Source organism: Anomaloglossus baeobatrachus, chromosome 3 (genome assembly GCF_048569485.1).
Source record: "Anomaloglossus baeobatrachus isolate aAnoBae1 chromosome 3, aAnoBae1.hap1, whole genome shotgun sequence".
In the NCBI taxonomy this organism is placed as follows: Eukaryota; Metazoa; Chordata; class Amphibia; order Anura; family Aromobatidae; genus Anomaloglossus; species Anomaloglossus baeobatrachus.
Genome location: NC_134355.1, coordinates 394,046,947 through 394,065,948, shown reverse-complemented (window position 1 = coordinate 394,065,948; position 19,002 = coordinate 394,046,947). Strand labels below are relative to the sequence as shown.

At 40.8% G+C, this 19,002-nt stretch overlaps 1 protein-coding gene across 2 annotated transcripts in view; it reads left to right on the top strand.

The window, feature by feature from the left end:
* Positions 1–19,002, top strand: part of COL19A1 (collagen type XIX alpha 1 chain) — a 1,307,565-nt gene that overhangs the window by 277,355 nt on the left and 1,011,208 nt on the right. For both annotated transcript variants that reach the window (XM_075340245.1, XM_075340246.1), the window contains exon 7: positions 7,857–7,937. In XM_075340245.1, coding sequence (XP_075196360.1) covers positions 7,857–7,937 — 81 coding nt within the window. The remainder of the gene's footprint in view (positions 1–7,856; positions 7,938–19,002) is intronic.

Here is a 19,002-nt window from a genome sequence, read left to right as displayed (position 1 = left end):
GCTTAGTCATTTCCCTTCACTCTATGTTTCAGGCAAAGAAATGTTTAAAAGGCCAAAGACTAAATATGGAATTAATATTGCTGCATAAAGCCGATTTTATAGCCTTAAACTATATCCTAAATCTATAATCTGGCTCAGGGTACATTTGCTATTGCTAGTAATGATATGCTAGTTTCTTTATATTTTCTAAATATGGGTAATGATTGATTAGAATTTGCCTATGTGTAATGAATGTTTCTATTAAGTATAGAAATAATATATGCAGATGTTATAGCATAGTGGTGTATACAATATTGCACTGGTATATCAAACATTTAATTTGTGAATATAATACTGTGATTACATTATTGTAATGATTTTGGATATAAACCATGTTAAATTGGTCAGAAAGGCCATCCATACAGTATGTAATTATTAATACCAGACCACAATTTCCTGTAATATTTATACAACCTTTATTTTCAGAGCTTCTTTGAGTGGCGTTCTGATTGCATGGATTATTTGAAAGCAAATATAGATATGGGGTCTGAGACTAATTAGATAAATATAGATTTAACAAGCAATAATCAATGAGTCATAGTTTTTTTAAGCAGAAAATGAATAAAGTGCCTCCTAGGAAGAAATACTTTGCTCAAGGTACTTCTTTACATACATCTCATAGAACTACAGTATATAGATGTGATCATAACAGGAACTAAACCTCAAAATGATTATTAGCCCTTTCACTGCCAACATACAGCCTATATTGTTGTAATTCAGAAAATGTAGTCATAGGTGCAGTGGCATAGCTAGAGTTCGATGGGCCCTGGTACAAAATTTAGACTGACCCCCCCAGCTTTCCTATATTCTGATATCCATCTTGTTCTCAGCACCCTGTTTTCACATGTTCTGCTATATATCTTTCTCTCAGCACCCAGCTTTCTCATGCTCTGCTATACATTTTTCTCTCAGCACCCAGCTTTCCCATGCTGATATACATCTTTACCTCAGCATCCAGCTTTCCCATGCTGCTATACAGCTTTCCCTTAGCACCTGGCTGTGCCATGATATCAGAGCATGGGAAAGATAGGTGCTAAGAGAAAGATGTATAGCAGAGCATGAGAAAACTGGGTGATGAGGGAAGGAGCCTCTTTCCCTCAGCAACTAGCTTACCTATCCCATGCTGGTATCTTTGTCCCCCATCCTTGTATAAAAGGCCCCATCCTAGTATTACATGGCCTCATTCATGTATTACATGGCTCCATCCTGGTAATAAGTGATCCCTAGCCTGGTATTACATGGCGCCCATCATGGTATTTCATGGCCCCTATCCTGGTATTAAATGGCTCCCATCCTGGTACTACATGGCCCCTATCATGGTATTATATTGCCCCATCCAGTTATTATATGGCCCCATCCTGATATTACATGGCCCCATCATGGTATTACATGGCTTCATCCTGGGATTATATGGCCCATCCTGGTACATATGATCCCCATCACGCCGCACACAGTAAAAAAAAAATCAACAATTATACTCACCTTCCTTCCACTCCCCCGGTATCCTCCTCCTTTGATGCTGGCAATAGACTTCAGAGTGTAAGCGGTGCAGAGTATGACATCATTGCCAAGAGCGACTATTTACACCTGCGTCAGCTGTCGGCATATTTACTGTTCTTCATGCCTGAGATTATGAGAGTGAAGAACAATGAATAATCATTCTCTTTAACAGCAACACGCGATTGCCCAGAAGTCGCAGGAAGCTGGCAGCTGGGTGACCATGTGTGCTGCTGTTAAAGAAAATACATATTCACTGCTCCCTACCCCCATAACCCTGCCCACCTCTCAGCATGGCTTCAGTGCAAGTAGGTGGGCAGGATTATGCGCATGGAGAGCAGTGAATATGTATTTTCTTAAGCAGAGGGCACATGTGTTAGCCTCAACGCCACCTGCTGCTTCTTCTGACTGCCCCCCACTGCAGTTTGCAGTGCAGGGACCAGATGGGTCACTATGCTGCAATGCATTTTAGCTGGATGCCTGCCCTTGGATGCACAACCAGCTGAAGAAGCCGCTGAGGTCAATGGGCCTCTGGACCCAGTCAAAATTGCAACCCCTGCGACTGTGATCATTCTGCCCTTGCTTAGGTGGTCAACCTAGGAATCCTTGGGCCCACCAAGTAATAGGCTTTAGTTCATGCAAATGTCTCATAAAAGGAAATCAAATAACTTCTGCATGTCTATAGAACTGTAACTTAACTTCTTCTAGAAAGACTTAAAGGGGTTGTCCCTCAAATAAAGCTTTTTAAACAATAGTTCTTAGAATGATAATTATAATTTTCACAATTGGATGTGTTTAAAAAAAAAGTTCTTGTGCTGAGATAATCTTATCAATGTGTCCCTGCTATGTACTGTGTAATGGCTGTGTCTGACCACACAGGTACATGGTCTGATCATACCACATATCCTGTGCAGGGGAAAAATAAAAAGAATATTTAGACTGGACAGCCTTGGTTCAAAGTTGATTCCTTCTGTGAGGTAAAACATTTCCTTTCTGTTTTTAAACAGATTTGACCTCACATAAAGCTGCAGATGTGAACCCATGCTGTCCAGTCTGTATACTCTTTTGAGTCCTCCCCAGCCCAGGAGATGTTTTATGATCAGACCATGTATCGGTACATGACTTGCCATTCCACAATAAATAACAGGGACACATTTATGAGATTATCTCAGCAAAGGAACATACATTTAAACACATCCAGTTGTGGAAATTATTATTAATCCAAAATCTATTGATTAAAATTAACTTTGTTCATTGGGAAACACTTTTAACACAAACTAATTGGAACAGCACTATACTTACCAAGAGTGCAGTGCTCCAAATCGGGACATTGAAGCTCCATGTGGAGACCATTGTGCTGGGATATGGAGGCATATTGAAATAATAGTGATCATCTTTAGTTTTTACTCTGCTTGATAAAACAGGATAATTCTGACAATTGAATATACAGGTGAATGCCGTGCTTTGACAACTAGGAAAAGAGCAAAGGTCTAGTTGGGACAGCTGTTTAATGACATATAATAAATATTATTGTGAATCTTTAAGAACAAGAGCTATAAAGAAGTAGAAATAGAGATGAGTGGATTGATCCTCGGAGGATTGCATTCAGGTCGAATTTTCAGAAATTCACCAAATTCAAACACTTTTCAGGATTCAATTTTGTGGGCTGAAAAAAAAGCCAGGTACCATTCCCCACATTACTAAATCCTCAGAGAGTGGGTGAATGTCTTTTAACAATGCTGCTCAGGATTCTTCCCCCACTCATAATGACATCTTGGAGATTATCATACCTTGTGCAGTGGTGGTCAGTACCTAAGCCATCATGGATCAGCACATCCCAGTAGAGCACAGTTTGTTTGGCAGAGTCATTCTCAATCTCCAGAGTCAGTGGGTAAGTTTCTCTCTCCTATAGAGTTTAAGCTCTTATGGTCAGCATGGCCCATTCTGCCTCTCTCCTGCAGAGTGTAAGCTCTTAAGGTCAGTGGGGTCTTGTTCCTTTTCTGTAGAATGTAAGCTCTTATGGTCTGTCAGGTGCTCTTTCTCCTGTAGAGTAAAACCTCTTATGGTTGCTGGGTAAGTCTCTCTCTCCTGTAGAGTGTAAGCTCTTATGGTCAGTTGGGTCCTGTCCTTTTCCTTTAGAATGTAATCTCTTATGATCAGTCAGGTGATCTCTCTCCTGTACAGTGTAAGCGCTTATGGTCATTGGGTAAAGGGCACTTTACACGCAGCGACATCGCTAGTGATGTCACTCGTGAAAGCACCCGCCCCCGTCGTTTGTGTGTCACAAGCAAATTGCTGCCCGTGGCGCACAATATCGCTAGTACCCGTCACACATACTTACCTTCCTAACGACGTCGCTGTTGCCGGCAAACAACCTCTTTTCTAAGGGGGCGGGTTGTGCGGCATCACATGGCAGGCATTCAATAGAAGCAGAGGGGTGGAGAGCAGCCACATGAAAGTCACGCCCACCTTGTTGCCGGAGGACACAGGTATGGTGTTTTTCGTCGTTCCTGGGGTGTCACACGTAGCGATGTGTGCTGCCTCCAAAATCAGCAACGATATTTGGGAAATGGATGACGTGTCAACAATCAATGATTTGATAAGTATTTTGCATCGTTAGCGGTCGCTCGTGCATGTCACACGCAACGACGTCGCTTATGAGGCTGGATGTGCATCACAAATTCCGTGACCCCAATGACATCTTATAGCGATGTCGTTGCGTGTAACGTGGCCTTTAGTCTCTCTCTCCTGTACAGTGTAAGCTCTTATGATCAGTGGGGTCCTCTCTTGCTCTCCTTCCCATAGAGTGTAAACTGTTATGGTTCTCCCATTCTATGATGCTTTTCAGTAAGGGAATCCATAAAAATCCATTAAATAAATTTTTACTTATTTAAGATATATTTATAAAATTGGTTCACAAATTAAATTTTTCTTCTAATGTATTTATTTTATTTTCACAAACTTACTGCACAGTATAATCCAACTATCTAATAATAACCAATACAAAACTGTCTTGATTGCCTTTTCCAAAAGATTATTGGTCATTTTTATTTGAGTGAACTTCATATGTTAGAAGAAAGTACACATATCTCTACTGTTGCATTGGATGTAATCGTCCACATACATCTTAGCAAATACACAATGCAAGTGCATTTTATGAAGATTGAGATTAGAGACAAAACATATCGGGACAATAGTGTAGAGCCGCATGATATATGCACAGTACATCTCCCTAATGTGAAGAGCTTAGAGTCACATACAGCATGCTTGACATTATGCTGAGGCATAAACTGTCTCTTAGCCATTGATTATGACTGCAGTTCTTGAGTCAACATTCCAGGCATTGAATATTCATCTCCCAACTCACCTACTATTACTGTCACCGATAAAATATAAGCCAGCGGCATTCTATCAGAAGTAAAAAGTGGACTCGCACATATTATTTGTTGCTTTTCACATATTATTTACAACACAGACATGAGCAATAATAAGCAACATGGCAATAAATTATAAGATAAGCCTCCCCAGTTCTCTAAGTGAATGAATGCTTAGATATATGCTTTATAATGTTTCAAAGCCACATTAAATTTGTGTTGAATCCAGAAGTGGTATATCCTGGTTTTCAGGCTAGTATCTAGAAGTGCATTTATTAAAGCCTTAAAGAGGGTAAAATAATTATATTAAGTCAATAGAAATGTCACTTAGAATAAAAACAAAATCAATATACAGTATTGTTGCACCAATGTGTATTTTCCCCAAGGGCCCCAGTCAAGAGGAAATGAAATTTGTATGTCTTATTTTTGTTTTTTAAAGCCAATCAAATTTGAGATGAACATATAGGAATAGACATACGAATTATAACAGCACTCTGGGCAAAACTGATATACTGTGTTATGCCTAGTTCAGGTCCTGAGGGGTCGTTGCATGGAGTGCCATGGAATCTTATGTGTGTTTTTTTAATCTTTGTGTCATACACCAATAGTTTTTCTGATTATATACAACTTTATTTCCTAACCTGTAGCTCCCCAGTTGTTCCAAAACTACTACTTCTACCCTGAATGTAGAGATGAGCAAACCTGAACCAGTTTAGGGTTCATACCGAGCATGGACTTTACAAAAAATTAGTGTTTCGAGTTTGGTGTTCGGGTGCTCTTTGTATGCTAACCACTTGATCAAGCATCAGGGTGCATCATATATGACTTTATAAAATATGAAATTTAAGAAGACAAACTATTTATTCTGCTCCAATTGAAATGCAGACTCAAAAAGGGACTTCAATACCAATATTGTCTTGTATTTTGAGATGCAAAACTTGATTCATTTGGAATTAGAAGCCAAAAAGAAAGAGATCACAGTGACCCAATTGACATTCTTAAATACATCACAGAATGCAGTATAAAGGGTACTTTACACGCTATGATATCGGTACCCACCCCCGTCGGTTGTGCGTCACGGGCAAATCGCTGCACGTGGCGCAAAATATCGCTAACACCCGTCACACGGACTTACCTTCCCTGCGACGTCGCTCTGGCCGGCGATCCGCCTCCTTTCTAAGGGGGCAGTTCGTACAACGTCACACAGCAGCCGTCCAATAGCAGAGGAGGGGCGGAGATGAGAGTCTGGAACATGCCGCCCACCTCCTTCCTTCCTCATTTCCGGTGGACGCAGGTATGGAGATGTTCGTCATTCCTGCGGTGTCAAACATAGCGATGTGTGCTGCTGTAGGAACGACGAGCAAAATCGTACCTGCAGCAGCAACGATATTAAGGTAATGAACGACGTGTCAACGAGCAACAATTTTTCACGTTTCTGCGCTCATCGATCGCCGCTCATTGGTGTCACACGCTGCGATGTCGCTAATGGCTCTGGATGTGCATCACTAACGACGTAACCCCGACGATATATCGTTAGCGATGTCACAGTCTGTAAAGCACTCTTTAGTCTTAAAGGGTGGGGCAGTAGACCGATTGCATAGTTATAAACAAAAGCTAAAGGGAAAAAGCCCAATAGGGTCTTACCCAACGGACATATAAGACTAATAAAAGGATGTGCTCACATTATGTGCTTGTGTGTCACATAACCAGAATTAAAGGATGTAACCAGCTGCTGCAGTGTCCACATGCTAAAAAAGCAGATCAAAAAGAAAGTATATGTGGAACTGTTATTGCGCTGCTAAAGATATGACATAAATCCAGCAAAGTTGAATGAAGGTGGTTTTATTCAACGTGTTTCAAAGTGTCACTGATCAGTGGATTTTCTGATGAAGAAGTGGGGAGACACTTTGAAACGCATTTAAAAAAAACACCTTAATTCAGTTTTCCTGGATTTATGTCATATCTTTAGCAGCGCAGTAACAGTTCCTCATCTACTTTGTTCCTGATTACATAGTTATACCAAATCTTTCAGAATTTTCCAAAAATAGCAATAAAAGTAAAGGCCCCGTCACACACAGAGATAAATCTTTGGCAGATCTGTGGTTGCAGTGAAATCATGGACATATTGTTCCATTTGTACACAGCCACAAACCTTGCACTGATTGTCCACAATTTCACTGCAACCACAGATCTGCCGCAGATTTATCTCTGTGTGTGACAGGGCCTTAAATCCTTGTGATTTGGAGGAGTGTGTATACCATAACTTCTATGCCTACTTAAAAGGTGTAATCAAATGACAAACAAGCTTTTTTGGCATTTTTTGGTTTGATTACTGAGCTGGTACACTCTGGGCAGCAGTCGGGAATTAGCATTTGTACAAATGTTCATTCTGTCGATTATTGTCCCTGATTATAGAGGAGACACCATATTGAAATGAAGTGGTATGAATAACATACAATTACTTGAGCAAAAGTGTTTTTTGAGAAAGTTTGGAGCCATCAGTCAATAGATAATTGTTATTTTTGAAATTATTACAAAGCATAATTTAAAGTCAAATTGGAAAGGAAATATAAGGGCAATGCAAATTATTAAATATCATAATTGCATTAAGGAATAGAAGTTCTCATTATTTAGAAATTTAAACGATCTATAGACTGGGCTCTACATACATATTATCTTGTCTTCATTATTTAGGTTGCCAAAAGAGTCCATAGAAATGCAGAATTATAGAAACGATGATAGAGTCCCACTAAGAAATATTTTCCTCCATGTAAACAGATGGGCTCTGATAATCACAAAATAATATGGTTACACAGTTCTGTCCAAGTCATAAAGATCTAAACCACATTTTATGGATTCTTTGGATATTTTCATGTGCAATTAGATCTGCATTCCTCTTTTTAGTTGGATGGATGTTTGATTTCCATTTATTATTTTCTATCATAGATTGAACTCCAACGAATAACAATTTACTGCAGTCCAAAACAGGCGGCTCAAGAAAACTGCTGTGAGGTATCTGATGGAATGGTAAGATTAGTTTCTGTAAATGTATGTTGTCATTTCAGTATAAACCGTATGTCATATTGTGTACCTGTACGTGATCCAATCTGTAGTAAAAAGCAGTGAGAACTAACAGTTTTCAGAAGAGAACTTGCTCTGTGTTTAAGATAAACAGTTCTATCTATTTGAAAATCAAGTCATGAAGTGAAAAAAGAAATCTCTAATCAGTAAGGCTTTGTAGCACTTTTTTATTTTTAGAAGGGTCACCAAAAAAAGATAATACACCTTTATTAAGTCAAGCTGGACTGACCTCATGTCACGGAGAATACAGATGGCACAGGGGCTCCTGAGCTGACCCCGAGGCTGAGGACCCTGTGCTGTCCTTTATCCAAACTGTAGACCTGAAGGTGGTCAGGGTTCAGCTACCAGGCTGTCCCTGTCTGCTGTCGGGCCCTGACCTAATACCCCCGCACCCCCCAACCCAGGGCTGGGCAGAACACCAAGTATAACACCACCCACAAGATAAAGAAAAAGACAAGAGGATGAATGGAAACTTACAATGCAAATATTCAGAGGAAAAACAAAAAAACACTGGAGGGAATAAACCAAAGGGGAAGTAGTAAGTCACACCAGGGAGCTATCAAGCAGCGCAGACAACAAATCGCTGATCACCAAATGGAGGATCACCACGGACACTGGTATATCGTAACTGCAAGCAGAGACTATCTTCGACACTCTCCTACTACACACGCTAACCTTAACTAGGAAGAGACCAGCTGTGAAGGAAATCAGCAACCTGGCTCTCAGCATCCTGCTCCAACAAGATTAACCCTTGCACGGCTGGGAGCAGTGAGACAACAGCTTGGCTAAGCACTAAGAGAGAGCAGGTTGCCGGTCGGACTCTGTAATGTGAACAGAGCCCAACACAGTAGTAGCAATCCACGTGAGTATATATGGACGGTGCATAACACCCCACTCCTGGCATAGTATAGTTTTGTGCTATGTGTTTCAAATCACTCACAGTAAGTGGATCAATGAAATAATTATAAGGACTGTAGAGGTAGCAGTTGCCCCCAAGACCTGGTGCTTGGGGTGTTCTGGAGGCGTCTCTGCAACATGAAACACCACTATTATAAATGACGACAAGTATGTAAGGGCTTGGTGCAAATAATGCATTGGTACCTAGGTACTTAAAGTAATGCTTCTAAGGCAGTGCATCCAAATCTTTCTGGCCTTGAGAGCCACATTCAGCTCTGAGGTATGGTCGCAAACCACATCTAGCCCTCGCCCCCCCTCATAATAGTCACATCCACACCTTCCATTACTGGTATAATGACAGCCAAAGCTTTATATCGAGTCAGTATAATAAGAGCCAGGGGTTCTTACCCTACCCCATTCAGTATTCTCACATCAAACACCTCCTCTGACAGGTAATATCATTCAGTGTCAAGCTTACCATACTGAGATTATCACCAAACCCCTAAAGCCAGTATAAGGTCATAAAGATCTCTTCTGGGCGAGGCTACTCACATAATTAATCATCTTCATAGCTGTTTGCTAGGCCAGGTGCTAATGCAAAAACATGGCCAACAGACGCGAGCTGTACATCATTAGCCTGAAACCCACATGTGGCTCCAGAGCCATAGGTTGGTGATTCCTGCTCTAAAGTATTCCTTTAGTTACCGTATATTCCTCTGATAACAGAAACTAAGCAACAAACCTTAGAAATGTGTTGTACATTATTAGACCACTACTTAAATAACACCATGAGTATTGAAAGTAGTATTTACAGAAGTGAAAAAGAGCCACACTTCAAATAACAGTCCAATAAAGAAGTGGTTTATTGCTTCCAGGCATTTGAGGCTTAGACAAATCATTTCATTTCTTCTATAGAGCCATTTCATGCTGAATGTACCAGTGTCAGTGAGACCCATCTGATGATGACTGTATACATTAGGATTGTTAGTATATGTATGATCTTACATAGCTTTGTAATTTATTATGATGTCTCATGATTGTACACAGTTCTATGATTACATTATATTCTAATTGATCTGAATTTAATGGAGATATATATATAAAGTCTCATTGATACTGGTTCATTCAGCTCCAAAATGGCTCTATAGAAGAGGTTGAAATGTTACTGTCTATATATCAAATGTTTTTCCTCTTTTTTGAAAACTGTGTTTTTTTTGTGGCATAGAGTTAACTCTGTGAATTTGCCTGTCCATGTCGGATTTATCACACTGATCAGTTTCCATTAACCATAGATTTTTGCATGAGTACTATACAAGCATGGTGAACCAAATGGATAAAAAATGTAATGACATGATATGCTATAGTAACCCAATGGATAAACCCAAATGTTAGTGCTTTGATAAAAGTAAAGACATACAAATACTCTTGTCAAGATACGGTGTATTGTTGGTACCCCATTGGCACCAGATATGAGCCAGGTCAACCACAATTCCTGATCTGTGCTCTGCTGACAGATTAGCAAGGCAACACCAATGGTTTTGTATCACATCTACTGCCCTGCTCTATTACTGAAACACTGCCTATTGTTAAAGCAGCTATTCTAAAGTATTCATGATTACATTGTTTCTACTTTATGAAGATTATATAAAAGCAAAATTAAATTACTAAACTGAATACATTTAACTAGGACCCAGAATATTATCAATAGAAAATGCATAAATTACATTATAGAAAAAGATACACGGAAACATTTAGAGTGAGTCCTAAGACAAACTAAGTACAACCTCTTTGGATTATGTGATTTTAATTATCAAGGCATAATATAAAAAAATATCTGTTATTAGACGGTCTCAAAGAGAGGTAAATTTAAGAACAGCACATGACAAATTACAACATGTCATTATTTGTTAACATAACATAGGATAATAGTGTATGAAAATTAAAGGGATATTCCCATCGCCAGGATCCCATTTCAGTATGCAGTAGGTGTAATATTAATTATATGAGGACCTCCAGTTAGAAATGTAGTATAGTTCTCCTGATACTGTATAACCATGTCCCTTACCTCATGTGCAGGGCATTGCAGCTTAGGTATCCATGGTTATGACTAGGAGAGACTAACTAACTAACTTTCACTATATGAGTGAATGTAACCATGGATACCTACACCACAGTGCCCTGCACATGAGGTAAGAGACATGGCTATATTAGAAGAACTGTACTGCATTTCTAATTAGAGGTATTTGCTAATATTATTCTTACTCCTACTACATATAGGAATAGGATCTTGGAAATAGGAATACCCATTTAAATACATGCTTGCATTTCCATAAAATGTTTGAACATAAGTAATAGACAAGTGCTGCTAATTAATTGGCATTAATTAACCGCTTTACAACCTAAGTACCTATATGTCCCATGTCACCCCCTTCCTCCCGAGCCTGCATTATTCCCTTGCCATATCACCTGATCTGCTCAGCAGACATGTGCAGATAACAGGCGTGGGTGGATCTGCCTGTTACCTAGTTAGATCATGCTATTAAACTTTGACAGCATGATCTAATACCATTGGCACTCCCGAGACTTGATCACAAGGCGCCCATGGGTTGTCAAGACAGCGTGGGGTCCGCTGATAACCTCTGATGCTGTCATGACTCACTTCCTGTGAATGCTGGCGAAGCATCGGCATTCAAATGAGAACAGCATTTTTGCTGTTCAGATAGATGCTGAAGCATCGCTCTGAACAGCAGAAGCAATCGGATAGTATAGGCGTAAAGTAAGGGGACTAGTAAAATGAATTAAAAAATGTAAAAAAAATGTAAAAATTAAAAAAACCCTAAAAGTTCAAATCACCCCCCTTTTACCCCGTTAAAAATAAAACAATAATATTTTTTAAAAATACGCATACTTGGTATCGCCACATTCAGAAATTATCAATCTATCAAAATATAAAATCAAATAATCTGATTGGAAAAGAGCGTAGCGATGAAAAAATCAAAATACCAAAATTATGTTTTTGTGGTCGCTGCAATATGGCAATACAATGCAATAACAGGCAATTAAAACATCTACCAGAACTGGTATAATTTAAACTGATAGCTCAAGACGCAAACAAAATTAAAAGTTATGGCTCTTGGAGGAAGAGGAGAAAAAAATGGAAACGTAAAACAGAAAATCGCCCGGAGGGGGTAAAGCGGTTAATTGTTCTTCAACAAGTATCACCACCTCTATAAAAGCAGAAGTGATTGCTGTTTGCTGGTCTGCAGCATTTAATCATATGTTAAGACAATCCAAAGAAGGAAAGGACTCAGCAGTGATATTAACCCCTTCATAATATACATGTAAAGTCATGTCCCTACCTTTGATTAAGGCTCATATACTGAACCCAAATCTCCAGACATAACGGCTGATTTAATTAGCCATCAAGTGCCTTTAACAGCTGCGGGTAAAGAGAAGATCTGTATGAGGCTATTAACCAGGTAAATCCCGCTGTCAATCTATGACAGCGGCATTTCACTTGCACCGGCAGGGGGACGCGTCATTCGTCCTGCCCATCGGTATCCATGACGGGATTGCGGGTTGCCACTGAATTGCCATGACAGCCGGGGGTCTGCTGATGATCCCAATGCCTGTCATTACGATCTTCCTGTGAACCCCACCCTATGGCTGCCATTCGTAAGAGATTGTGATATTTGCAATTCATAGCATTTACTTTTTTCAATTTTTTTTTTACATTTTTTCCATTATTTATTGATTCTACTAGTTCCTTTTCGGCACTTGAAGCCTGCATTGTCTCTGTTGCTTGTGCTGTACAAAGCCATGCTGATGCACCACTCTGCAAAGCACAAATGATCATCTCCTGTGAATGCCAGCGCTCATTCGGAATTCATAAGAAGTGAGTCATCTGACCCCTCGCTGTAATGACAACCAATCGGCATCCCGTGATCACATCACCGGGTTGCTGATGGTGGCGGGGAATGATACGATCCCCACCGGCACATGTTAGATCACGCTGTCAAAGTTTGACAGTGCTATCTAACAGGTTAACAAGACCTGTGATCCAGCCACACTTGTTAGTTGTACGTCAGCTGATCAGATCAGCTGACATGTGTGGGGAAAGATGTTGGCTCAGTGTGTGAGCCCACATCAAAGGCAGGAAAATAAACAATGGCGTACCTATACGTCATTGGTCATGAAGGGTTTGAAGCTTAGCCGAAAATAGGTAATGCAAAAGAACAACAATCCCAAGCATGCCAGGCAATTTTCATTACAGTGGATGGGGAAAAAAATAATCCAGGTATTGAAATGACTTAGTCAAAGTCTGGTCCTCAATCAAAGTGAAATGCTGTGGTGGGACCTAAGAAGAGCTGTGCCTAAATGAGCACCAAGAAGCATCAATGAAAATAAGCAAAACTGTAAAAAAGCACAGCTCAAAATGTCTCCATAATGATGGAAGAGACTGATAAAGTCATACAGAAAATGATAACTTCAAGATATTGCTCCTAAAAGTAGTTTTACAAGCTATTGATTCATGGTGTGTACTTAACTTTTCACACACTGCTCTGGCATTCTGACTGGTTTTGATAAATAAATGATCAAACAGTGTAATTTGGGAGGTGCTGTTGTTCATCTGAGATTGAATTTAGCCAATTTTAAGACCTTCCAAGGACCTGTTTTTTTTTATATATATATATATATATATATATATATATATATATATATATATATATGTGTGTTCTTTGCGTAAAACTATACAATGCCATCAGTTTTCTTATTGACGATACATACGGTACATTTCAACATTGAAATGTTTTGTATTATCATCATACAATGATCAAACTGCTAAGATGTATGAAGAAATATTTGTATTTTTACAGTAAGAGAGAAATCCAGTTATCCCAGGAGGGACCGTTACCTGACTGTAATCATATCAATAACAGTAGAATAAAGGGTAAAGAGGAAGGGGGCAGAGCTCCCGCATGATGACTACATAGATCCTGTCTTGGAAATCAGCATGGGGCTTCTGATGACTACTGCTTTGTTTTGATACAATGACCCTAAGGACTGATATGCTCAGGAGCAGGTCTTCATAAGATACAGAGTGTCTAGATATTAGCTCACTGATTTGTATTTTGCCATTTCTAAGAACCCAGATGATAAAAGTCAGATGTAATTTCATTGTCAGAAAATCTTCTTCAGGAATCTTCTGTAATGTTGAAGGTGAAAGTTCCCCCTGATCATGACAGACCTGATTTCATTGTAGTCTGTTGCCTACGTATCAGTTGTCATTAGTTAGCTTTATGTTTTGTTTTATATTCCCTTCTTTTTGTAATTCATAATTATAATATGTCAAATATATTTTTTTGTTCTACTGTATAGTTACTATTAGAGACTTGACTATAAATAGTTTTAAAGTCTTTAAATAATTGGAATATGACATGGTGGCAACAAGAACAAACGTGAAGACTTCCCAGATTTATTAACACGTAATCCGTTTTCCTGACACTCTGTAGCAGAGGTCAGCATTCTTTTTTGTATAACATGTCCAATCATTGTGTGGTAGGGCATGGCTGCTTTATTATAAAGCTAATAGGCAGCTAAGCTACAGAAATAGATATTTCCAACGCTGGGATCTGAATGTTAACTGTACCTAACTTAAAACATGCTCAGCTCCCAAGATAAGTATAGTGGTATGTGAATAGAGGGATACAACTGTGATAACAGGTTAAAGTAAAGCTGGTGAGTGAATCTATTAATTGTAAATCAAATTTGTGTCTCATTCTTTGGAATTCGTTAAACATGGCAAACTTGGGCAACGTGTAATTTCCTTTGCTTTGAGTGAGTTTCCTAAAATGTCTGCTTTCATTTTACAAATTATAATATTACATCAGCCAGACAAATCTCCCATGGCCTTGGCAGCGACTGGATGGGCTTCCCTAATATGCCTTACAATTATCATACCACATGGTGTAGCACAGCCAATCAGGAGGAACTTTTGTAGCATGCATAAAAGCAGTAGCAGGGAATGCAGCAGCCAATTTGTGATGAATCTAGTCAGTGAAAGGATATAATAGCTGACATCTTATTATAGAAATACCGACACTGAAACATCTCTTCCAGAACCTGTTTCTGCAAAATCTGCTTCAGTCACCATGTGCCACTGTATGCATTCTATGGGCAGTGCTGGTCATGGAGGAAATGTCATAACTTGAAGTTCTGAGCGGTACAGGCTCTGTTCAGCCACTAAGATTAGGGTGGCTGGGACCTATAGTACTGACCAGTCTGGTAGTATGGGTTTGTGGGCTGCCCAGCTGAATTAATCAGGTCCCTGCTTTAGCCTATTTGGAAAGCATTAAACCAGAGGTCTCAAACATGCAGCCCGCAGGCCGCATACGGCCCCTCAGGCTGCTTTGTGCGGCCCCCAGGCCCGTGCCCCTGTTGACTATTGTGGCCTGTGCAGGGGCCGCAGCCACTGTCTGCGCTTTATGTCAGATGAATGTTTTGCCGATGCTGTGCTCTGAGTCAAGAGCTCTGTGCACAGCTATTCCTCCAATTGAAACTGCCTGACCTCAGCTGCTTACCTCTGATTGGCGGATGGCTACGGCAGCATTCAGTGCCGGCAAAACAATCATCTGACATAAATCGCTGACAGGGGCTGCGGCCCCTGCACGGCCATGATAGTCAACAGGGGCACGGGCCTGCAGACAGCAAGAAACAGAGATGAGGCAGCCGAGGGAACGCGGGACAGGTGAGAAGAATGGTGCATTTTTTTTTGTTTTTTTGTGTGCGTATGTGAAGGACGGCATATTAACCCCTTAGCGACCTATGACGTACTGGGTACGCCATGGCTCCCTGGTACTTAAGGACCCATGACGTATTCAGTACGTCATGGCGAAATTGTGGCCCCGGTGGCTGCGATCGCTTTGCAAATAACTTAGATTTGGGGAGGAGGGGACCTCTGCCTGACCTCAGGAGGGGTGGTGTCTCCTACCTGGACCTACGGAGGCTGATTGGCTGACGAACGCCACTCAGCCAATCACTGCCACTGTAATGTTTGAGCCATTGAAAATGACTAAAACATTTAAATCCAGCCATGATCAGTGCAGCTATAGCACTGATCATTGGCTGGAGCTGGGTGACCTCTGTTTCACCTGCCCCCAGCTCTGATTGGAGAGACTGGTCCTGTGACCGATCTCTCCAATCACTGTGGATCTGGGGCCGGAGACCACTCCCCTCAGCCTCACTCCGGCGTCTGTGGAAGCTGAGGGGAGCAATCGGTAAGTTATAGCGCCACTGCCCCCTTTCAGCCGCCGCCACATTACTATAGAATGGGGACAAGGCTGGGGACATTACTATAGGATAGGGACAAGGTGGGCACATGACTATAGGATGGGAACAAGGCTGGGGACATTACTAAAGGATAAGGACCTTACTATAGGATGGGGACAAGTCTGGGGACATTACTATAGGATGGGGACAAGGTTGGCACATTAGGGGGGGGGGGGGGGGGGGGGGGGGGGGGGGGGGGGGGGGGGGGGGGGGGGGGGGGGGGGGGGGGGGGGGGGGGGGGGGGGGGGGGGGGGGGGGGGGGGGGGGGGGGGGGGGGGGGGGGGGGGGGGGGGGGGGGGGGGGGGGGGGGGGGGGGGGGCACATTACTATAGGATGTGGAAAAGGATGGACACATTACTACAGGATGGGCACATTAAGATAAGATGGGGACAAGGCTGGGGACATTGGTAAAGGATAGGGACATTACTATAGGATGGGGACAAGGTGGGCACATTACCATAGGATGGGGACAAGGTTGGCACATTACTATAGGATGGGGACAAGGATTAACACATTACTATAGGATGGGCAGATTACGATAAGATGGGGACAAGGATGGGGACATTACTACAGGATGGGGACAATGATGAACATATTACTACAGTATGGGCACATTATGATAAGATGGGGACAAGGATGGGGCACATTACTATAGGATGGGGACAAGGATGAGACACATTACTACAAGATGGGGACAAGGATGGTGAAAATTACTATAGGATGGGGACAAGGATGAGTACATTACTGTAGGATGGGGCACAATACTACAAGGGGACAAGGATGGGCACATTACAACAAGATGGGGAACATTACTAAAAGATGTTCGCCAAAATGTCTATATAGGGGTAATTGTAACACTATTAGTTACAAGAAAGGGATAGCAAAAGCAAAAAAAACTCACAAGGCATCACATTTTTTTTTACCACCAAATTTTCTTTTTTTTTTTTCTTTTTTTTAATATTTAAACAAAAAATGTGCACAATTGTTATAATAAACAAGTGAAAAATATTCAAAATCAGTGATCCAAAGGTGTGTAAAAAAAAAAAAAGTTGGTACCAATAAAAATTTCACTTTGTCCTGCAAAGAATGCGACCCCACAATTTTTTTTTCCTCTGTGCAGCTCATACACCCAGCCGAGTTTGAGACCACTGCATTAAACCCTAATAAAGCTCCTAGTAAAATTGGTGGAAGCTATCAAATATAGCCTTGTGCTCCTTTGGTTAAGGACTGTTTTCTCTGCTCCCGTCTAGTGTACGTTTTTCTTGTTTTGAACCCAGCTGGTTTATTGAAATTTCTCTTGTCTGACGATTTTGTACCTTCTTGATTTCGAGCTAATTATCAGACCATTCTCTTGCCCTGGTTTGCTCTACAAGACAGCAGCCCCTATGTAGAAGCAATCCATTAGACTCCGTTGAAAGACTTGATTGCTGTACAGGAGTTAAAGGTTGAAGAAATGGGTACCTCTGCTATCTGTCAGATGGAGTTGCTTCTGCCAAGTCTACTCAAAGTCTAGCCTTTTTGAGACTGTGACCTCTGACATACGTTGTAGAGAGAAAGTCATCAGATATTTCACTCTTATGAGTGGGTGCAAGCTTAGTCTGAAATAATGTGGCCAAGCACAGAAAGAAAGAGTCCAGGTACAAAGATGGATAAGTGTGCAGAATGCCACTTGGCATTTTCATCCCCCCATCCCTTAATGACAAGTCTCCCTCTCTTTGAGTATTGTAAGTGATCTGTTGATAAAAGAATGCAAGTCAGGGGAAACCAGAGAAAGACTTTGCATGGACACTCTTGCTAGCTTGTTTTCTAAAGTATAACTCCTTGAAAAAAAAATAGTAGCTTTTTGAAACCAGGGGCACTGTTTGAATTTCAGGATGCTTGTGGTTCCTTTAAAAAAAAATCTACAGGTTTCTCCATGTCAAAACATATGATTCATTAATATTTGATTTGCCACTAACAAAAGTACTTCACTGAAATATTATTTTTAAAATTTTTGTAAAAACTAGTGATGGGCGAACTCACTAGTTTTTACTCATGAGCAGATATCCGGGATTGGTGGGACTAACCAAATTTAAAAAAAAATTGGTTCCAGCCCGAAATTGATCCCAGATATCTGTCCGGATGCCAGTCCCCATATAAGTCTATGGGGACCAAAATTTGTCAGTTAAAAATGGTGGTAGAAGGGATAGGAGGATTAGAGCAAGCACACGCTTTAACTGCTTCCTGGCCGCTCACTCTTCTTCTTCCAGGGCCACTCATTTACCTTTATGCATATTCAGTAACCCACCGGGAGTCCTGGTAACTGTGATTGGTTACAGTAAGACGCCCCCAGGCTGTGTGATAGTGTCTTATTGCTTGCAATCACATACCCTGTCTGTGGATATATATTGTGGTATAAAAATAAATAATTAAATAAATTGGCATAGAGTCCCCCCATAATATGATATGCAGTACAGATAAAGCATACGGTTGCAGGGTGTAGCCGTGTGTTTATCTTGGCTGTGTATCAAAATAAGAGGAACTGCATGTGGTTTTTTTTAAAAATAAAATATATTTAAATAAATAATTAAAAAATCTTAAATGCCGTCTCCCCAATTTTGATACCCAGCAATTATAAAGCTCGACAGCTGGGGGCTTGTATTCTCAGGCTGGGGAGATTCATGATTATGGGGCCCCCAGCCTAAATATAGCAGCCTGCAGCTGCCCAGAATTGTTGCATCCATTAGATGTAACAATCCCGTCACTTTACTTGTCTCACCCCTATTGGCCTAATGTGGTGGCAATT